Source organism: Portunus trituberculatus, chromosome 48 (genome assembly GCF_017591435.1).
Source record: "Portunus trituberculatus isolate SZX2019 chromosome 48, ASM1759143v1, whole genome shotgun sequence".
Lineage (NCBI taxonomy): Eukaryota > Metazoa > Arthropoda > Malacostraca > Decapoda > Portunidae > Portunus > Portunus trituberculatus.
The window spans coordinates 14,971,939-14,995,657 of record NC_059302.1 but is presented as its reverse complement, the minus strand read 5'-3'; the positions used below and the strand labels follow the sequence as shown (position 1 = coordinate 14,995,657).

Here is a 23,719-nt window from a genome sequence, read left to right as displayed (position 1 = left end):
TCAGCCGACCCCACTACGTCCTACCAAACCTACTGTCTTATGCCAGAGAGGTGCCAGAACCTCCCCTCCCCTCAAGGTGTGCGCTTCCCCTCTGAGGCTGGCGTCTCCACTCCTGGAGGCACCCCCCGGACTGCCCGTCTCCGGGGTAGTGACCTTCCCCTCATGGATAGCACTGATAGACGGGTACTCCATGGTTATCCCCGGCCTTCTTGTTCGGGGTGGCAGGGCCCGGCCTTCTTGTCTCCAGGACCTGCCCCGTCCCACCACATTCCCAGGGGGCTGGAGGAGGATGAGACCCAGCCCCCATCGGCCTCCATGTACCATCGCATGATGGATTACATCAATTCAGTGTTTGAGGACGCGGCGGGCCAAAGGCTTGAGCAAGAGGGTCCTCTCGCGCCCGGAGCTGGTGCAACTGAGTCACAGGGAGGGCCGATTCTCCTCGCTAGGGCTCAACCCCTCCAGTTCTTCAGGGAGCAAGCCAACAATGCTTACCTGAAGGCCATTGACAGGAAGCTGGCTTCTCTTGGGTATCCTTCAGGCAGGTTTGCCAGGATGTACACAGTATTGGACCAGGAAGGCTCAGGGAAGGCTACTGCCGTTAACCAGGACTTGCACCATGCCTTGAACTCGGCCTCCCGTGAGCCGAGGGTTATCTGTGACCAGCAGGAGGTCGCCAGGATGGAGGGAGTGGTTGGTCGTTCTCTGGACGCACTCAACTACTCTTTTTGGTGCTTAGGTGCCCTTCACCTACAGACGGTACCACATCTCCCCTCGCACCTGCTGGATTTAGAGGGACAGCTCTTTAAGGCTGTTCGTATGGCCTTGAATGACATCTGCCGTGATTCTACGTACGTCAATGCCAATCTTCGGGCCTGGAGAAGGGAGTCCTACATTGCCCACCTCAGACCCACCTTCTCTCAGGTGGAGAAGGGCATACTTAGACGGTCCCCCATCTTTTCTCCTCTCCTCTTTGATGAGGCCAAGCTGCAGGAGGCATTCCAGTCTTCCAAGAGTAATGCTGCCATGACTCTCCATGAGACTGCTCTCAGGGCCCTGGCTCGTCCACGTCCGGCCACTGGTGCACCCTTGGTGGAGCGCGGTTCTCATCTTCCTGCCTCCTCAGCCTCGAGGCTTCTGGCTGCTCCTCCCCGGCGAACACAAGTTCGCCCTCGTCCTGGGGATCCTCGGGGTGGATCTTCCGGACTGCTCTCTGCCCACACTAGTGGGCAGTCAGGAGGACGGAGGGATAAGCCCTTTCGGAAATGACAGTCTATCTCACCATGGGGTGATGGGTGGCTGTCTGGCCCTTTGCTGGGAAGGTTGGCTCAAGATCGGGGCAGAGGAGTGGGTCCTCGGCGTTCTGCGGGAAGGCTACCAGATCCCCTTCTCTTCCCCCCCACCCCTGACCACTCTCTTCGAGGATCGCAGGGTTATGCCCCAGGGTCGCCCAAGGGTCTCGCCCTTGCGATGGAGCTCCAGCGTCTCTGGACAAAAGGGGCTATAGAGGAAGCGCCTCCCTCCCGAGGTTTCTACAGCCATGTGTTTGTCATTCCAAAGGCCACAGGCGGGTTCCGCCCCATCATCGACCTCTCCCTCCTCAACACATACGTTGTCACCACCAAATTCAAGATGGAGACTGTCCGGACGGTAATGTTGGCCATCCGAGAGGACGACTGGATGGTGTCACTAGACCTTCAGGATGCATATCTTCAGGTGCCCATTCATCCCCACAGCCGTCAGTTCGAGCGCTTTGTGTGGGAGGGGTACCACTTTCAGTTTTGAGTTCTCTGCTTCGGTCTCTCCACTGCTCCACAGGTTTTCACTTGTCTGATGGCTCCTGTCTCGGTGGAGTTCCATCGTCGGGGCTTCCGCATCCTTCGCTACCTCGATGACTGGTTGGTACTGGCCTCTTCAGCGGTAGAAGCTCGACACGCCACAGCTTGTCTGCTCAGGCTCTGCTCGGACCTGGGCATCCGAGTAAATTGGGAGAAGTCATCCCTGACCCCAGCACAGGAGAAGACCTTCCTCGGGATGGTGATTCGCTCCCCTCTTTTGAGGGTTTTCCCGACCCAGGGGAGGATACAAGGCCTCCAGGATTTACTCCGCTCCTTCCTCAGTTGCTTGTTCCCCCCAGCGGAGCACTGGTTGAGACTTCTGGGGCATATGTCCTACCTCATACATCTAGTGCTGGGATCCAGGAGGCGGACGCATCTCCTGCAGATCCAACTGAACCAGCAATGGGACAGGTGGTCGATGCTTGAAGACCATCCGGTCAGCTGGGACAGTGCTTCATGTCAGGACCTGGAATGGTGGCTGAAGGACGAGAACTTGGGGCAAGGTCAGCCTCTTCAGGTTGCCATTCCGGACCACCTTCTCTACACGGATGCCTCTACAGTCGGCTGGGGTGCATTGCTCCTCCAGGCTTCTGTGAGTGGCCTGTGGAACATATAGGAACAGACACTCCACGTGGATGTTTTAGAACTCCGTGCGATCCGCCTCGGCCTCCAGCACTTCACGGAGGTGGTGAGGGGCTCAGTTGTCGCTGTCTTCTCGGACAACACCATGGCCCTCGCTTACCTGCACAGGGAGGGGAGGTACTCTCTCTATCCTTCTCAACCTCGAGGCACGCCAGGTCCTTGACTGGGCAGAAGCGCATGCAGTGTCGATCTTGCCCCAGTTTGTGAGGGGCTCAGTCAATGTGGTGGCCGACTGCCTCAGCCGCCGACACCAATCCCTGCCTTACATATGGATGTTTGTCACCTGCTGTGGCGGGTCTGGGGCTACCCAACAGTCGACCTGTTCGCCACTCGTCTCAATTACCAGATTCCGAACTTTGTGTCCCCCTTTCAGGATCCGGCGGCCATCGCCACAGACACCTTTCTCTACAATTGGGACAACCAGGATCTGTACACCTTTCCACCCTTCCCCCTCATCAGGAGAGTTCTCAACAAGCTCCGGGCTTTCCGGAACACGCGTCTCATCCGCATAGCCCCTTACTGGCCTCAGAAGGAATGGTTTCCAGATCTGTTGGCGGCTTCGGTGGAGCCTCCCCGCCGCCTCCCTCTTCGCAAAGATCTATTGAGACAGCCACACATCCACAAGTTCCACACCGGTCTCCCCGGGCTTCAGCTGACAGGGTGGAGACTATCCAGCGCTTTCTGAGGCACAGGGGTTTCTCCTCTAAGGTGGCCCAGTTCTTATCTCACGACAAGAGGCCTTCCTCTGCTTCCAACTATCAGCACAAGTGGAAGGTGTACAGGAAGTGGTGCAAAGATCATGGCCACACTGTCTCCAATCCCACAGTCCAAAAGGTCGCAGATTTTCTCGTTCACCTGCGCCAGGATTGCAATCTTTCTACCTTTGCCATTAAGGGTTATAAGGCCATGCTGAATGGAGTCTTTGCAATCAGGAGCGTGGACCTCAACAATGACCAGGTGTTGAGTGTTATTGTCAAGGCGTGCTCTTCTCAACCCCGCAGACCTACTAGGAATCTTAGTCCTTCCTGGAACTTGGATGTAGTTCTTCGCTACCTGTCCAAGGCCCCCTTCGAGCCCCTTTGGGTCTCGTCCTCCAAGGACCTGACCAAGAAGACTCTTTTTCTCCTGGCATTAGCTACAGCACAGAGGGTAGGGGAGATCCAGGCCCTCTCCTCCCAGACTAGCTGGCAAGGACAGGATCTTATGGTCTGCTATCTCCCTGAGTTCATTGCTAAGACGGATATGGGAGTTCACAGCATGCCCCGGGAATTCCGTATTAACCCATTCGCCCCGGAAGTTAGAAAACACGCATCGCGCTCCATCCGGGCGGCCCGCGCGCGTCAAGATTTGAAGCTTTAGTATTGAATAATCAATGTTTTAGCCATAAACTCAATATATTCATCACATACTATATATCAGGATGTGTAAAAATATTTGTATGTTACAATACACTTCCCATTGTTATGCTAAAAAAGAAAACAATACAAAATTTTACTTCTTATATTTCATTACGTTTTTTTTTTTTTATTACAATTCGGGAGATTTCTCCCTGAATCTCTTGGGTGGTGGTGCTGTGATGGCGGAGGTGGAGGGCTGTGAGGGAAAGCGGAGGTGGAGGGGAGTGTGGTGAAGCCGGAGGTGTAGGGCTGTGAGGGAAAGGCGGCGGTGGAGGGGAGTGCGGTGAAGCTGGAGGTGGAGGGTTGTGAGGGAAAGGCGGAGGTGAAGGGGAGTGCGGTGAAGCTGGAGGTGGAGGGCTGTGAGGGAAAGGCGGAAGTGGAGGGGAGTGCTGTGAAGTCGGAGGTGAAGGGCTGTGACCTGGTAGCAATCATGAATTGCCATATTTCTGTCTGTACAAATAGCCTAAAGCATCTTATATCAGAGTGAAGCATCTGATTTGTGGTAAACACTGTTATTTATTGTTGAAAAGAGTCCCCTAATATATCTAGCATTTGCATGCTAGTATGTGTAGCAAATGGCAACATATACCTGTCATGCAAAATACACATTATTTCAAACGCGAAATAAATTGCGCGCGAACAGAGAGAGAGAGAGGCTTCAATATGTCAGCACACACACACACACACACACACACACACACACACACACACACACACACACTTAAAGAAACACATAAGGAAACTAGAGAAAGTACAGAGGGCTGCAACAAAATGGTGCCTGACTTAAGAGATTTGACTTATGAAGACAGACTGAAAAGAATGCAACTTCCGACCCTGGAAAACAGAAGAGAAAGGGAGACGATAGCAATATACAGAGTGATGATTGGCATGGAAAAATGGATAGGGAAGATCTGTGTATGTGGAATGAAAGAATGTCGAGAGGGCATGGGAAAAACTAAAATGGCCACTTATAGGAGAGATGTGAAAAATATAGCTTCCCTCATAGAAGGGTGGAAGCATGGAATAGTTTAGACGTGGAAGTGGTCAACGCAAGGAATATTCATGATTTTAAGAAAAAGCTGGACATTAATAGATATGGAGACGGGACAACACGAGCATAGCTCTTTTCCCGTATGTTACAATTAGGTAAATACAATTAGGTAAATACACACACACACACTCTGGCCGTAATCAGCTGACAACAACAAAAATGGCGTCCAGGCAAACTAGAGACTTCGAAGGTCTTATTACTACGCCAAAAGAACTGCAGAAACTAGACTTGGATGCAAGAATCCAGGCGCTGGAGATTAAGTTCCTAAGCATTTTGTCAATAGAAGAAAAACTGGATAGAGTTCTAGCCGAGAATGATTCATTTAAAAAAGAGATCTACTTCTTAACGCTAAAGAATAAAGAGCTGTTTAAGGAAAAAGTACAGATGGAGAAAGAAAACCAACAACTAAGGAAACAATGCGAAGAAATGAAGGCTAAACTCATGGAAGTGGAGATAAAAATATCCGAAGGGGACTTGAAGAAAGAGGAATGTCTTAATCTAATTGACACTAAGATGAAAGAAGTGAATCATGAACATCTGGAGGTGCAGAGGTCGTTTAGGGAGATAGTAAAAAAGCAGGAAGAGGAAAATAAAGGGATTACGCAGAGGGAAATGGTAAAGGCACTAAAGGAAAATGAGTATGTGGTGAGAGATATCGCTGAAAAGAAAAAATGTGTGATCATAATAGGATTGCGGGAGGAAACTAACAGGAACTGGCAGGACAGGAGGGATAAGGAAAATGACAAGATTAAGTCTTTACTGAACAAGATCTCTGTGGAAGAAGAGGACCTATATGCTGAGGTAGAAGAAAGTGTGAGATTGGGAGCTTTTGAGGAAGGCAAGAATAGACCATTAAAATTGAAATTAAAGTCTCTGGTGGCAGCGGAGGCCTTGTTGAGGAGGGCTTGGAAACTTAAGGACTCTGAGGAAACCAAAACAATTTACATAAGAAGAAATATGTCACAAGATGAGCGAATGAAAATGAAGGAGCTTGTAACTGAAGTGAAAGAGAGGAATGACGAAAGAACAGAGGAGGAAAAGACCAAGATTTTTTGGAACATGAGAAATGGGAGACTAAAGAAGTGGTGGATAAAACAGACGGAATAGGCATTACATGGAAGAATGAGACTAGGAATGGAATAAAAGTGACTTACACGAACATAGATGGATTTCTGTCTAAGAGGCTAGAATGTAAGGATTACCTAAGAAATAACGAACCGGACATAATGTGTGTAGTGGAAACAAAGCTAAGGCCCGAAATAAAGCTAGACTGGTTTGTTGTAAAACACTACAAAGTATGGAGAAATGACAGAAAAAATAAAGGTGGTGGTGGTATAATGGTTCTTACTAAGGATGATCTGATAGTGAAGGAGGTGAACTATAGTAAGAGAAATGAGGAAGTGATAAGTATGCTTATAACAGATGGCAAGAGAGACATTAATATTATAACAGTATACATACCACCCAGAACCAGTGCTTGGGAATATGAACAGTACCAAATGGTGATGAGAAATACTCTAGACAGAATGAAGCAAGAACTTAACAGAAAGGATAGAGTGATGATAGTTGGAAACTTTAATTGCAAAGAAATAGTGTGGGAAGACTACGAAGTGGTGAATGGTTGTGAGTGGGCAGAAGAATTGTTAAAGGTAGCAACAAATAACTTGATGGCACAGTGGGTGAGATCACCAACAAGGTGCAGGGGACAGGATGTTGCAGCAAGGTTGGATTTGGTATTTACCAGGGAATCTCTAAAAGAGGAAATTGAACATGAAAGTCCCTTGGGAAAAGCGATCATGATGTCCTAAGCTTTGAGCTGGATACAGAATTAAGCACGAATAAGATTGTGGAACGAGGGAGGAAAAATTAAATTATACTAGGGCAAATTATAACCATATAAGGGAGTTCTTTAATTAAATTGACTGGTCTGTGGTATACCAGGAAAGAGATATGCAATTGAAGTACGATAAATTTATGGATTTGTATAACTCTGCTGTGAAAAGTTTGTGCCATATTACAGGAAGGGACTTTAAATAATAAACAGTGGTTTAATAGAAATTGTGAAGAAGCAAAAAAGAACAAAGAAAAGGCATGGAAGAAACTTAAGAAAAACAGTGATGTATTATCAAGGGAAGGCTACAAAACAGCAAGGAATAGATATGTTGAAGTAAGGAGAACAGCACAGAAGGAATATGAACAGAGGGTGGTGGAAAACTGTGATAGTGACCCAAAATGTTTTACAAATTCATAAATGGAAAACTAAATAAAAGGGAGGCAATAAAAAAAGGTAAAAAACGGGGGAGAAGTATATGAAGATGCTGGAGAGATAGCTGAAATTTTGAACAACAACTTTTGCAAAGTGTTTACAAAGGAGGAGCATTTTATGGGAGGAAGGCCTACGGAAATAAAGCAAATGCAGGACATCATGGTTACTAAGGAAGACGTAAGGAAAATTATAAGCAATCTGGATATTAATAAATCAATGGGGCCTGATGGCATATCTGGGAGGTCGCTAAAAGAATGTAAGGATCAATTGTTGAACCCCATATTTGATATTGTGGATACCTCCATACGAACAGGATTAGTCCCGAAAGAGTGGAAAAGAGGTGACATTGTGCCTATATTTAAGAATGGTAGTAGAATGGAACCGCTAAATTATAGACCAGTATCGTTGACTAGTATATTGTGCAAGGTATGTGAAGAAGTAATTAAAGCTAAGTGGAGTGAGTATCTAGAAAGTGAAAACATTCTGAGTGAAAGGCAGTTTGGTTTCAGAATAGGAAGATCGTGTGTATCCAATTTATTATGTTTTTATTCAAGAGTGACTGATATACTGCAACATAGAGAGGGATGGGTGGATGCTATTTACCTGGACTTGAGAAAGGCCTTTGATAAAGTACCACACAATAGACTGATGTGGAAACTAAAGATGACTGGAGGAGTAAATGATAAACTAGCAAAATGGATGGAAAATTACTTAATGAGAAGAGAAATGAGAACAGTGGTGAGAGGAAAGAAGTCCGAGTGGAAGAAGGTAACCAGTGGAGTTCCACAAGGGTCAGTGCTGGGTCCCATCATGTTTTTGATTTATGTTAATGATATGCCAGTAGGAATTGACAGTTATATGAACATGTTTGCGGACGATACTAAAATTATGAGGAGAGTAAAGAATGTGGAAGATTGTAACAAGTTACAGGAAGACTTTGATAAAATATATGAGTGGAGTAAAGAGTGGCAGATGGAATTTAATATAGACAAGACCCATGTTATGAAAATGGGAAGAAGTAGATACAGACCAAACTGGGATTACAGACTGCGTGATGAGAAAATTAAAGAGACCAATGAGGAGAAAGACTTAGGAGTAACCGTGCAAAACACTTTGTCACCGGAGAAACACATTAACAAGATTTTTTGGAAAACATACATGCTTCAAAATATTGGCCTTGCATTCCACTACCTAGATGAAGGAATGATGAAGATGATATTATGCACCTTAATAAGACCCCAGCTAGAATATGCAGCATGTGTCTGGTCACCGCATATGAAGAAAAATGTGAAGAAGGTAGAAAGAGTCCAAAGGCTGGCAACAAGGATGGTACCAGAACTCAGGGAGTTAGACTATGAAGAAAGACTGAGGAAGCTGGGGCTGACCACATTAGAAGAGAGAAGAACAAGAGGAGACATGATAACTATGTATAAATTGGTGAACAAGATTGACATATTGGATAGAGAGTTGATAAAGGTGCCCAAAAGTAATTATCTCCGAGGACATGGAAAAAACTAATAAAGGACATCTGTCTAAATGACGTGAGAAAATACAGTTTCCTCCATCGTAGCATTGATAAGTGGAATAAACTGAGCAGTCATGTCGTTGACGCAGTGTGTGTCAATCAGATGAAAGAGAGATATGACAGGAATGGGCAAGGAGACAGGACACAGAGAGCTTACCTCGGGCCCTGTAATACACAAATAGGTAAATACAAATAGGTAAATACACACACACACACACACACACACACACACACACACACACACACACACACACACACACACACACACACACACCGGATGAACTAGCAAGTCCAATATACAACATCATAAAATGCTCAATTGAAAATGGAACAGTTCCAGTGGAGTGGAAAAGAGCTGAGGTGGTTCCGATATATAAGAGCGGAAGGAAGGAAGAACCTTTAAATAACAGACCGGTATCACTAACTAGTGTAATATGCAAGATGTGTGAAAAAGTAATAAAGAAGCAATGGATTGAGTTTCTTGAAGACAACAAAATATTATCAAATAGCCGATTTGCTTTTAGAAAAGGTTGGTCATGTGTGACAAATTTATTGAGTTTCTACTCTAGAATAGTTGATAAAGTACAAGAGAGAGAGGGATAGGTTGACTGCATTTATTTAGATCTAAAAAAGGCTTTTGATAAAGTGCCACATGAAAGATTACTATGGAAGTTAGAGGAGAAGGGTGGCTTAAAAGGAAGCACATTGAGATGGATGAAGAATTACTTAAGAGGGAGAGAAATAAGGACGATAGTTAAAGATATGAAGTCCAAGTGGAGAACAGTAGACAGCGAAGTGCCACAGGGGTTAGTATTGGCGCCAATACTTTTTCTCGTGTATATAAATGACATGCCAGAGGGAGTGAGCAGCTACATAAATCTGTTTGCGGACAATGCGAAACTGTGCAGAGTCATTAAACAAAAAGAGGATTGTGAAATACTACAGGAAGACTTAAACAAGATCTGGAAATGGAGCAAAAAATGGGAGATGGAATTCAATGTGGACAAAAGCCGTCATGGAAATGGGAAATAGTGAGACGACCAGTGGGAATCTATAAGATGGGAGATGGAGTAGAACTAGAAAAAGTAAAAAAGGAAAAGGACTTGGGAGTGACAATGGAAGAAAATAATCAACCGGTAAGCCATATTGATAAAATGTTCAGAGAGACGTATAATTTGCTAAGGAATATTGGAGTAGCATTTCACTATATGGACAAGGAAATGATGGAGAAATTGATAAGTATTAAAATAAGACCTAGATTGGAATATGCAGGAGTTGTGTGGACTCCCCATAAAAAGAAACATATAAGAAAATTAGAGAGGCTACAAAAAATGGCTACAAGAATGGTTCCAGAATTTAAAGGGATGACATATGAGGAGAGACTAAAGGCTGTGGATCTACCAACTTGGAGCAGAGAAGAGAGCGAGGGGATCTGATACAAGTTTACAAATTGATTAACGGAATGGATGAAGTGGATAATGAGAAACTGATCCTGAGAGAAGAATATGACTTTAGAAGCACAAGATCGCATAGTAAGAAACTAAGGAAGGGACGATGTCTGAGAGATGTTAAAAAATTTAGTTTCCCGCAAAGATGTGTTGAGACTTGGAACAGTTTGATTTGAGTGAGGAAGTGGTGTCAGCAAAGAGTGTACATAGTTTTAAAGAAAAATTGGATAAGTGTAGATGTGGAGACGGGACCACATGAGCATAAAGCCCAGGCCCTGTAAAACTACAACTAGGTAAATACAACTAGGTAAATACACACACACACACACACACACACACACACACACACACACACACACACACACACACACACACACACACACACAAAAACTACGAATGGAAACACTATGAGAGAGAGAGAGAGAGAGAGAGAGAGAGGGGATAGGATTACCACCTGACATGGGAGACTGATAAGCTCTCTCTCTCTCTCTCTCTCTCTCTCTCTCTCTCTCTCTCTCTCTTTTTTTTTTATTTAAACATTATCTTACACTTATAAATTTTACAATAAATCAGGTACAGAAGGAGATTTAGACATAAAGCTCCTTGTGTTGGCAAGGAACTATTCTAAACTTCTTTTTCTCGTTAGTATATTGTTTTGACACCTCACTCACTGCACTACACTTCACAGCACTAGCCGGGCAGGAGAGCGCTTCTCCAGACATTGGCGGCCACTTTTGTCTGCTGAGTTGATAGTCCCGCTACCTCAGCAGGCGTGGCCACCGTGAACTGATTCCACAGGCACGCTGCCCTGGCTCTGAATGTTCGCTGGTGTTGTGAGGAGCGGAGAGAGGCACCAGTACCTGCTGGTCCCCATCCGCTGCTTGCCTCGTATTTCTCCCGGGTGGGTGTGGCGGCAGGCTGAGGCGGGAGAGGTGAGGTGTATGCAGCACTTGAGCTTTGTGGCACACCGTCAAGGTTGCCACGTCCCTCCGGTGCTCCAGTGACGTGATACTTGCCACGCTCTCCTCGTCTTCCCCCAATAGGCGTCGAGCCGGCTGGTGTGGGTATGGGGGCTGGACATCCATGTCAAGGCACCGTACTCCATACAGGGACGGATTTGTGCCCTGTAGAGAGTGAGGATGCCTCGCGAGTGCAGACTGCCAGCCATCTTGCGCAGGGCTGACACACGCTGAGAGGTCTGGCGGGCTACAGATGTGATGTGGGTGTCGTAGCGCAGCTCACGATCCATGGTGACTCCCAGGATCTTGATGTGTTCCTGAGAGGCAGCTGCTCGCCCTCAAACTGTAGTTGTCCTTCCATGGCCTGAGAGGCGGCAGGGATCGTGAGATGACCATGGCGTGTGTCTTGTCTGGCGCGAAGGTGACTTGCCACACCTTCCCCCACTCTTCTGCTGCCTTCAGCTGGCGGTTGATGTTGGCCACGGCGCGCTGGCTGTCCTGGCGGCAGTAGGAGAGGGAGATTGTGCAGTCGTCGGCGTAAGCCTTGACTGCAGGAAGCTGGCGCAGGAGATCGTCTATATACACATTCCACAGGACTGGGCCAAGCACTGAGCCCTGTGGAACTGACGCTCCTATATTGGTGGGTGATGAGGTCCGCCCATTGATGACGGTTCGAAGAGTCCTTCCTTGGAGGTAATTCTCGAGTAGCTTCAGGAGACCGCCGTCGATGCCCTTGGCTTGGAGCTTAGTCAGAAGACCCGCATGCCACACTCGGTCATAAGCCCCTGCGATATCAAGGGCCACTACGAGCGTGTCCAGGCCTTCGTCAAGGGTGTCCTGCCATTCCTGGGAGAGTAGGAGAAGGAGATCGGAAGTAGATCGACCTGGCCAAAACCCGAACTGGTGGGGTGAGAGAAGCTGGTGTTCATCCAGGTGCTGCCATATGACGGCTGCCACCAGTTTTCGAACACCTTACCCATCACAGACAGCAGGGAGATGGGTCGGTAGTGCCTTGGGTCAGACTTGGACCCTTTTTTATGCACAGGGACCACGTATGCCTCCTTCCAGGATGCTGGCCACTTTTTCTCTGCCAGGCAGGCAGAAAAAATAGCAGCAAGAGGCACTGACAGTTCCCTGGCACATTGTTTCAGCACCCGGGGGCTGATTCCATCTGGGCCCGTGGCTTTCCCTGCGTCCAGTTGCCCGAGTGCTTTTTCCACCAGCTCCGTGGTGATGGGTATTGAGGTGATGGTGTGCGCTGTCTCCAGGGGTAGCACTGGAGGGGGGCATGTGGGGCTCTCAACCTGCATTTTTTCTGCAAATAATTTTGCCAGGAGTGCAGCCTTGTCATCACTGCTTGAGACAGTGGTTCCGTCCTGCCTGGTGAGGGGCACGCTCTCCTGCCGCATCACACCCTGCCTCTCCTTGACCAGTGTCCACCACGTCTTATCTCCAACTCCTGGGCCTGTGAGCTTTCTCCTGAGGTCTTGCTCCCAGTGTTTCCTCGCCCACTTGGAGGTGTCAGTCATTCTCTTACAAGCAGCTCAGTGCATGGCGAGGTTGTGTTGTGATGGACGCTGCTTGTATCTCCTCCATGCTGCATACTTGGCTTCGGCAGCTATCTGACAGCGGAAGCCAAACCATTGGGGGTTTGTGGCCTTGGCGAGGTATGTGCGGTGAGGGACGTGGCGGTCCTGTAGTGTGGCCAGGATTGAGGTGAGAGCGTTAGTCATCTCCTCCGCGTCTCCCGTGAGCACCATCTGCCAGTCTGTGGCTGTCAGTGCGCCCCTCATGTCACGCCAGCTGGCTTGCTCCCATAGCCAGATGGTTCGAGGTGCAGCTTTTTCCCTCGCCACATGTAGCTGGATCTTCGTCAGTACGGCGTGGTGGTCCGAACTACCCACTTTATCCAGCTGCTGACACAATATTCTTTCTTCCGGGAGATCTGATAATACTGGGTCGAGCAGGCCTCCTCTTTCATGGGTCTGAAATGTGACGTGGTTGGTGAGGCCGGACACTGTCACTAAGTTGTTGTAAGCTTGCTGCTCGAGATGGAAATTTAGATCTCCCACGATGAGGACGTTCTTGCAGCAATGGAGCAAGTTGTCCATCTCCTCCGCCAGGAAGTCAAGCGAGAAACGGCCTTGCCTGGGGGGGCGATATAGTACACAGAGCAGCAAGCCACTGTTGTCAGTCAGCACTATTCGGAAGAAAAGTGCTTCCATTTGCTGAGGAAGGTCTACTGACAGTTCCTGAGTCTGGAGGCCATTTTTAAAGCAAACAGCCACACCTCCACCTGCCCTGCCGATATGATCCTTCCTCACCCACTTTGTGTAGTCTTTTATTTTGCCAAATGACGGCTCCACAGTGTCACTCATCCATGTTTCGCTCACCGCCACAATATCGGCTTTTTGTCGTGGTACAAAGTTGTGGGAGAGATCAGCAATGTTGCTACGAAGCCCTCTCACGTTGGCAGAGACAACCGTGAGGAGAGGGGAGTGGCCGACGTTTCTTGGTGCTGGCGGGTTGCTGTTATGGTGAGGAGTGCTGTTAGTATTCGCTCTCCCAAGGGGCCGAGGTCCATCCCCGCTGGGACCTCGGCTGCTCCTCCCATTGCCTGTGTTGCCATCCGGAGTCACCACGAAGGGCACTGGGGTTGGGGTGTGGGCGTACCCGTTTCTCCTGCCTTCAGCCAAGACCCTTCTCAGGATGGCTTCCTGTCTGGCGTCTGCTATCTGTGAGAAGCATTCTTCCCTCGAGTGTCCTGGGCGCAGGCAGTACTCACAGCCTCTTCGGCCCCGGGGAGGAGAGGGGTGGCGAGGCCTAGGTAGGGGGGCATTTTGAGCAGCAGGTGGGGTCATTCTCGCTCCTCTACCCGTGTGGCTCTTTTTTGCTTGTCTCTTCCTTCCACCTGAATTATTAGTGGGGTTTCTTGCTGCTGCCTGGTTGTTGTGTTGAGCGGGAGGCGTAGATGGCGAGGCAGTAGTCGAGGTGGGGCTTGTGGCGGTGGGGAGGGCACCGTTGTTAGCGGGATTTGGGGTGAGGGAGGTGATGGGGGTGGTGGAGGTGGCGGCAGCGATGGTGGCGGCTACAGTGGTGGCAGCAGCGGTGGTGGGTGAGGTATTGGTGGCGGTGGAGAGTGTGGGAGTGTGGGAGGTGTTAATCCGACACGGCTGGGGGGGGAGACATTTCGTGTTTTCTGACTCCCACCATTGTCTCCACCTCTCCGATGATCTACATGCTTTCTCCCATGACTTGTCGATCCATGAGCCAGCGGCAGAAGTACCTATGGTGCGGGTGCTTCTTCTTGCGTCAGCATCTCTTGCGTCGCTCAATTCTCGATGAATTCAAAGATATCCAGCACCTGAGCCTTTTTCTCTATTATCCAGTCACGTTGTAGGGTAAGTGACTGGATAACGTTCTTGTTTCCCATCACTTCTTGTTTTAGGCGTAAAGTGAGGGATACAAGCTCCTCCCTATCCATCGCCATGTATTCTTGACGTTCGTTGTCCACGTCCTCACTGAAGGTAGGTGCGTCGATGTCATCCACAGGGGGGAAAGGAGGAGGGACTGGGGTGTCAGGTGTTTCCTCGACATCATCTTCGTACACAACTGCTGCGTCAATGTTGGCCTCTTGGCGTAGCTGCTGGGTTACGTCGCACGTGTATGCATCCCTGTCACCCAGGCATGCGATGTGGCATACGTTGCGGCAGTCTGTTTCACCATCACAGCAGACATAGGGATGGCTTTTTGATGCAGACAGGCCACAAACAACACACCATCTTCGTGGCTTATAGCCTGGGTGCCCAATCCTCCCAATTTTTTGGTGTGCTACCATTTTGACGACGTTACACTTCTTCCTCTACGCAGAGGTGGTGAGAGGTTAAAGTGTATGGGAGGGGAGAGAAAGAGAGAGACTAACTGCCCGGGAGGGAAAGACTGGGGGTGGGGTTATGGTTCCCTTGGGAATTCCAGCCAGGTGGCCTGGGTGTGGCGTCAGGTGAGACAGGTCACGGGCGGGTAGGCTCACACACGTGCACTCACACTCGCTACGAGACACTTGTCACTAAATTATCTAATTTTCTATTGCACTGTAGCACCTCTCTCTTATCTGCACTTCACACTGTACAGCACAAACAGAGCTACTTCACTGAAACACTTCCTTAAGGGCGTTCACTGTCGTTCACCCACACAAAATACACCACAAGCAGGAGCCTCACGCACATGTCCGTCCCCTACTCTCTCTCTCTCTCTCTCTCTCTCTCTCTCTCTCTCTCTCTCTCTCTCTCTCTCTCTCTCTCTCTCTCTCTCTCTCTCTGTAAGCTGGTGGCTGTGGCTGCTAAAGCTGACGAAACAGAAAAAATAAACCTTCATGCGAAAACTTATTCGTGCCTGCGATATAATAGTTACATATATTCATTTTCCTAGATAATATACATATCTAAGAAAACGAATGGCTGTTGGTTTTCTTGGGTACACTCATCTAAAACGCTTATGGCTCGCAAGATGTAATAATACGTCCCTGGACTGGAGGTAAGGCTTCTGGACGTAAATATACATCACCGGACTGGTGCGCGTAGCCACCATGACGTATATATACGTCCCCGGACTGAAGGGGTTAAGAACCTTACTTCCATTCTCGGTTCCATGGATGAGGAGTGCTTTATGTGCCCTGTTCGGGCTCTCCTCCACTACTTACAACGGACTGCTTCAGAGACAAGGCCCAGGAATCTGTTCGTTGCAGTTAAACGCCCTTCTCGACCTATGTCGAAAGCGGCCATCTCATACTTCCTCAGGGATACCATCAAGTCTGCCCATGAAGCTATTTCTGACTCTGTCTGCCTCGAGGTCAATGCCCGTGCTCATGACATCCATGGCATTGCTGCCTCCATGCTCCTCTGGGAAAACTGCTCGGTTCCTTCCATCCTGAAGGCAGCACGCTGGAGGACTCACTCGGTCTATTCTGACCATTATCTCCGCGATATAGTGCGGAAGGAAGGCGACGTTTTTTCCCTGGGTCCAGTTGTTGCAGCCGGTCACATTGTGGGCTGAGAACTACCACAAGGTCCTCCTTGCTCTGGGGTAATGCTTCAGCTCCTTCAGGTGAATACTCCAGTGCTCCCTTACACTGCTCGTCTTAGTTGATTGGGTCAGTAGCTGGGGTTCTCTCCTCTGCGTCAGGGTATTGAGCACGCTCCTGGAACACTCATCTTCTGACCCCTAAGGCCTGCTCCCTTTTAGACACACGAGTTAGGAGAACCTCCCAAACCCTTAGCCGAGCCCGCTGGCTCCCCTATGCTGCCTGGCCTCAGCCAAGAGGTTAGTGTCTACATATGGACAGTTTGTTTACACCCTCTACGCCTGGCACTTTCTTCTGACTCCCGCCTCCTTCAGTGTTGGAGTCTGCTATATTTTGTATGAAAAACAGGTGTCTGTGACAGAAATCAAATTTTTAATGCTAAAATTAATTTTGCTATATTTTGTATGAAAAACAGGTGTGTGACAGAAATCAAATTTTTAATGCTAAAATTAATTTCTTCACTTACCTGTTTTTCATACAAAACTTCACTGCCCTCCCTTCCTCCCCCAGTCAGGTTCTCTCCCTTGAGAAATAACTGACTGGTTGTCCACGCAGTGTGCTGGCGGCAGCAATGAGCGCTGCGCTGCCAGGTGTAGTGCTAAAGCGGGCGGTTTCTCGGGGAAAAGGTAATGTGGAACAGTGGAACTGCTATATTTTGTATGAAAAACAGGTAAGTGAAGAAATTAATTTTAGCATTAAAAATTAGATTTTCCACACAGAACGGTGGAAAAACGGAATGCATTGGATAGTGGAATTGTTACAGCACATAGTGTGCATAACTTTAAAGAAAAACTAGGTAAATGGAGATATGGAGATAGGACACTGTGAGCCCTGCTCGAACCCTGTACAATACAACTAGGTAAATACAATATAAAGAAGTACACACTCTCTTAAATCTTCCTGCAACAGCAAACAGTCCTCTCTGGTTTTGATAACTCCTAGCAACTTTGCATCATCAGCGAATAAATTTATATAACTGTTTATCCCAAAGTGAATGTCGCTTACATAAACTTGAAACATAATGGGGGTTAACACTGAGCCTTGTGGCACTCTACTAGTTACTTTACCCCAAGATGAGTATGTATCTCTGATCACAGTACTCATTTCCCTATCCTTCAAATAATCTCTTGTCCATTCGAACAAGGATCCTCGCAGTCCTCCTATGTTCTCTAGTTAATAATTATTTCACATAACTTCCCTATGACACTTGTAAGTGACACTGGTCTGTAGTTTAGGGTTCAGTTGCCTTTCCTCCTTTAAATATTGGTATTATGTTGGCTCTCTTCCATTCTAGTGAAACTTTCCCTTCATTTATTGAACTTGTAATTATTTACCAAATTGGATCCAGTAATTGCTCTTTACATTCTTTTAACACCCAGCCTGATACACCATCTGGCCCCATTGCTTTTCTGACTTCCAACTTATCCAGTAATCTTCCAATATCCTCTTTGTGCACTGCAATCTCCTGTAATCCTTGGCAATCCAATGTCCTATTAGGTTCTGTGAAATCATCTGTAGTGAATAACGTTTTGGAGCTCTCATTCATTATCTCACACATTTCCTTCTCTGTTTGGTATGTCTTCCCTTCTTTAATTATTTTTTTTATTGTTTCCTTATTCTTTGTTTTGTCGTTTATAAACTTGTAGAAAAGTTTGGGTTCATCTTTGCTTTTATCCACTACATCTTTCTCAAAATTTCTTTCTTCCTCTCTCCTTACTCTAATATATTCATTTCTAGCATCTTTGTACTGCTGTCTGTTATAGTGATTTCCCTGCTTGAAGAGTTTCTTCCATGCTTTATCTTTTGCCTTTTTTGCTTTTTGCTTGTATGCATCTAGCATTGTACTAAGCATGTATTTTTTTATGAATTTTATAAATAGGAAGAAACTTTTATACTCCTTCATTGTATTTTCGTAAGAATATATCATATTTCTCTTGTACAGTCTTTCTGCACATGATATTACTCCACTCAATATTAGTAAAATAAATCCTTAATTTTTCAAAATCCGCTCTTGCATAATTTGATCTCTCTCCTTTATAGTCCTCTCTGTAACTTATCTCATCTTCATCCTGCATTTGCATCTCTAATGTCACATGATCTCTTTTCCCCATTGGACTAAGGTATTGTATGATTTGAGGGGGCTCTGGTGTTTTTGTGAAAACTAGGTCAAGCAACGATGGTTCTTCTCCCATGTACCTTGTTGACTCCTCCACCCACTGGTCCATTGTATTAACCATAGTTGACTAACACTTTCTCGCTCCACTGCCCACCATTATCCATTACTTCCATCTCTCTCCAGTTTATTTTTTTACAGTTAAAGTTTCCAACTAAGAGTATTCTTCTATCTCTTATGTTATCTAGGCACTTTATCACCTCTCTTTGCATGTCTTTATGTTCTTCTGATCCCATGTATTAGTCTTTGGTGGAACATATGTAACTATAATTTTTCTTTTTTCCAAATCTTCTGTTCTGATTGTTACTCCCATTACTTCCCCTTTGTCTTCACCATATTGCACATCCTCCACACATATATTATCACAAACCAATATTAGCACTTCTCCTCCCCCTTTATCCTTCCTGTCCCTCCTCTAGGTATTATATCCCTTCCCTTTAAAGTTGACATGGATCTCTCTTCTCAGTTTGTTTCAACGATGCACATTACATCTGGCTTGTTCTCTTTCAAACAATTCCAAACTTCCAATATGCTTGATAACAACCCATCTATGTTAGTATAAGTCACTCTTAATTTATTGCCTCCTTCACAACCTCCTCTTTTTTCCTTAGGTACCACTTTTTTAGTCTCATATCCAGAACCCTCCAGTAAAATTTCTTCTGTACCTCTGTTCTTTTCTTGTTTTTTTCCTTAGCTTCGCTTCTTAGCACTTTCTCCTTTTTCCTTTCCTCTAACTTCATATCTCTTTTTATCCATATATCCTTGTGTTCAACATCATTGGCCAGCTTCCCTTTTCTAGCCATAATTTCCTCTACAGCCACCTGAGATCTCATTTTCACCTTCATTGGTCTCCTACCCCTTTCACTGTATCTTCCCAGCCTGATCATCTCCTCCACCTCTTGGTCAAATTCTTGTGTGCTGTCTTGTACTCGTTTGATAACAGTTTTGGCCAATTCTTTCTTCACGTTCTCGTAAATTTATTTGGATTTTTCTTTTCTTTCATCCCATAAATCACAAAGCTTTTTTTCTTGTCCACTGCATCCCGCACCAAATCTTCCTTCTCCTTGATAACTTCTATTACAGCGACTTTTGTGTTCTGTATTTGTCTACTAACCATTTCTGAAAAATGCTCGTGTTTCTATTAATTTCTTAGTTCTTTCAACTTGTTATCACTTAGTCTACCTTCTGCCCTGTCTGTAATCCCGTCCTCTCTAAAGAGCTTTCATAATTTTGGCTTGTGGTTTTTAGAACGTCATTTTGCTTCCTTATTTCCTGAATCTTCTCTTTCAATTCCTAATTTATTGCACTGACTTTCTCACATTCAGGTACTCTCAATTTCAGGGCTGTATTCTCTGTTATCAGTCAGTCTTGTTTGTCCATGAGACTAGACATCACCACCTTCTTATATCTTAATTTTCCTTCTACATTAATAAGCTTCCTCATATTACCTCGTTCATCCCTGAAACCCGAGAAATCCTTCTCCATAGTATCATCTGCGCAGTTGTGTAAGTATAATCAAGAATCATTAAATAGCCATTAAGTAAGAACCAAATTATGTTACACAATGATAGGTTTGTTCACTTGGTTTGAGGGTCATAGAAAAAATTATGATTTTTTGTTATATATTAGGAGTTAGCTTGTGGTGATTACTGTACATTGTAATATATTCTCTTGGTAAACTATAAACATGTCTTTCTCAGCCAAGGGCTCAAAGAAATCATCGATTCTTTGCCTGGTGTCGCGGATACTTGGGAACAACTCTTATCAAGAAATCTTTGTTTCTGTAAACATTAGGTTCTGCACAAGCGCAGTTTGCTCCCAGATAGCTAGGGACAACCAGACAACTCAGAACACAACAACAGGACTCGGCAGAGTTGCACTTCCCTGCTAAGGTGCTATGTTTAGGATGGAGAAATACTTTTCTATAGAGAACAAAGCCTTAATTTCTACCTTAACAGCAATGTGGAACAAAAGTTAGAAGGATTTCGAAAGTAATTCCGGAAACACCAATTTATATAGAAAACAAAGGGAGAGAAAGACAGACAGAGACAAAGGGTAAGGAAGTGGTGCAATGTTAGAGAAAGAAGTCAAGCCTTTGATTTATGGAGAGGTGGCAGTAGAGTGGAGGTAGTCTACTCTAATTCTGACGATCCCTTGTCTTCCTTTGTCACCCCAGCAATGTCCTTCAGGCAGTCATTAAGTGCTTATTAAAGATGCCACTGGACCACATGGGAATCGGCCATTACACCAAATCAGAGGCAGTTGCGTAGTGGATAAGGTGGTGAGCATAGGATTGGGCAGACATCCACGCATAGGTTTGAATCCCACCACATACCGCTTTGAGGCTATGCCATTTGTCGAATGGTTTAAAGTTACCTACATGTCACCATGATACCCAAATTCAAGGTGATTACACCAAAGATGTGCTTGGGTGGTGATATGGGCCCTAATACGGATACTACTATAGATAAAGTTGCCTGTGCCACTAATGGGCAGGAGCTTAACAGCATTTTCTACATATACTCTTCAAGTATGCCTACAGGTACTAGAGGTTATAACATTAAAAAAAAAAAAAAAACATTCCTGGTTGGACAAATTTTTATTACTCTACACTTCTTAAATAATAATGAAGTCTCTTATTTCAACAGTGAGTCTAAAATAAGATGGATTAAATCATCAAAATAATTTTCTGCATTATTAAAAGAGAATAAAGTACTGAAAAAGAGAAAGGGGGTGTTTAAGGTTCTCACAGACAAATTGCTGTCAGTAGCAGACAATTCATAGTAACAGACAACCCCTCATGCTGAAGTGTTCTTTACCACAATGCATCACTGTACTGTTAACTCTCTCTAACTTGAACTAATAGGGGAAAAGGTTTGTCTGATAAACGCGAATGTCCGGCTGAATGATATTATCTAGAAAATGGGTATCTGATGGGTTATCATCTTATGCTCCAGGAAGTCACTAATGTATACACAATCATGTGTGAAAATTTCATGTCAATTAGATGAATAAAAATAACAAAACAAGGACGAAATTATGAAAAATCTTTTGGGAGCGAATATCTTGAAAAGTGTTTTTTTACACTTCAAAAATTTTTGCAAAATTGGTATAAACTCAGATCGACTTTTGTTTGGTATCATTTAAACTGCACTTAAAATGTAATTTTTAGTTGGAATTTGATTTTTGATAATATCAGTAGAAAGCAAAATACAGGTAACTCTTGATTTACGCATGTTTAATTTACGCATTTTTGTTAATACGCGACTGAAAAGATATTATAATTAATTAAATTTATGTGGTCAATTTGCTTATATGCAATTTGGCCCAACCGCATTTTCAAACTGAGCACCAGATGCAATTTCAAACTGCACGCCAGAGAGTTCCACAGCTGGCTGATAGGTGGGAGCTCCGCTGCCATGGACGCACTCTTCTGCTACACAGTGATGCAAAAAGAATTTTCCAAGAAAAAGTGCCAGACCATCATGCTGCAGTTTTTCAAGAAAATACCAGTGGAAGATGTAGTACCAGAAGATGTGGACGATCCCATGGAAACAGAGGAAGCAGAGGAAATGCAGGTGGATGATGACGTCCTTGACTAGGAGGTGGACAGCAACGGCGTGTGCTTGTGAGGGGTGAATTAAGACATTGGTGTCCTGCATTTTTTTTTTTTTACTAGTGTTTACTGGGTTATATTTGATAAGTGGATTTTTTTATAAAGTGGAAAAGCTCAGATGGAGATGGTGACAGATTGTGGTGTGAGTGGTGAAGGCAGTGATGCATTGAGTGTTGTGTTTACGTATTCTTTGTTTTGTTGTTTTCTCTTATTATATTTTGCTTTCTCTTATTATTTCTTGCTTTTCCCTTTACTTTAGATACACTTCTAGTGTTTAGAATGGTAAATAATAGATACATGTTAATTTAGCCAAATGCATGGAGTATTTTGTACAAATTTTTTTAACCACATCCCACATCCCCCCCTATTATCTATTGTTTCTTACAGAATTACAAGTTTATTTTATGCAAATTTTAATATATGCGATGCCTCTTGGAATGGATGTTGTGGAAATCGAGTTACCTGTACAGGAAGGTGAAAAAAAAACAACTGGATGGGCAATTCAACTTGGACTTTAGTCCCTTAGTCAGTCAGGGTCCGACTTATTGCAAAATCCAATTTATTGGGGTTCGAGTTATTGAGGTTCAACAGTATTCCAATATTGACGTATATGACTTTTCTGGGAGGGATGGAGAAAGCTAGGGCAATGTGTGTGGCCAAGGTTTCTATCTGAAATTTGTCTTTGCACAACAAAACACTGTTTGCTTCTGTCACACGTAAACTTTCAAACCTTGTTTACAATTATATCATTAGCATCAGCTAACACAGGGATTTTCAAATTTCTTAACTTGTCTTTCAAAGTTTTCATCACCCTCTATCAATTCAAGGAAAATAATTTTGATGTCAAAAAAACATATGCAGTAGTAGTAGTAGTAGTAGTAGCAATAGTAGTAGTAATAACAATATTTTATTTATTTTTTTTTACATCCATGATGGCAGTGAAAGGGAAAAAAGGAAAATAAAAACTGCTATTTGGCACTGCGAAAAAAGAAAGAGAACAGTATTCACTTATGGTTTGAATTCAGGAACTTGCTTATTTCCTTAATCTAATGGTACCTGATTTTCTTCAGATATTTACAAATTATATTCTAGATTATAGTGTTTTCAGATGGAAGCTTCATTACCCCCTTCAATCCCAGCAGTAATATTCCCCATCCCATCAATTATTCATTGACCCCTTTTCGATCCTCTGGATATTTATTGACCCTCTTTTGACCCTCTGGATATTCATTGACCTCTTGGATGGTCCTACAGACAGTCTGTTGATTCTGGAACCCGATGCCCCTGATTGGTTCTCCAGCAGCGTGTCTGAGATTGGTTCATCACTCACCGTCTCCAATGCTGATGACTTCACACGTATAAACATTACCATAATACTGATGAACAGCTGAGATTGTCGCTTGATGAATAGCACATATTATAGCTATCATGTAACCTGAATATAGTGTTATATTTTTAACTTTATTTATCTTATTCCTCATCACTTGCAAAGTATGCATGGCTATGGGAACAACCACATCCTCTTATTTCTCATACAACATAATACTGAATATGCAGATTCTTATGTATGCCACTGCTCTCATTTATCTTATTCCCTACTCATCCTAGGACTCGTTGCTGCTTTATCATCTACTTACAGTTGGCCTATATAGCTACTGAAATAGAAAAAAAAAAACTATATCACCAACATTGCACATCAAACCATCAAAAACCGATTTCAGTGC

At 45.0% G+C, this 23,719-nt stretch overlaps 1 protein-coding gene across 7 annotated transcripts in view; it reads left to right on the top strand.

Annotated features, from left to right (window-relative positions):
* LOC123498636 (prostaglandin reductase 1-like) overlaps window positions 1-23,719 on the top strand; it is a 156,529-nt gene that overhangs the window by 96,553 nt on the left and 36,257 nt on the right. For 5 of the 7 annotated variants that reach the window (XM_045245947.1, XM_045245951.1, XM_045245946.1 and 2 more), the window contains exon 3: window positions 23,250-23,351. The exons of 1 other annotated variant lie outside the window; for it this stretch is intronic. In XM_045245947.1, the coding sequence (XP_045101882.1) occupies window positions 23,250-23,351 (102 nt within the window). Of the gene's footprint in view, window positions 1-16,668; window positions 16,833-23,249; window positions 23,352-23,719 lie in introns of those variants that run through there. One more of the 7 variants, XM_045245952.1, reaches the window with a different exon arrangement.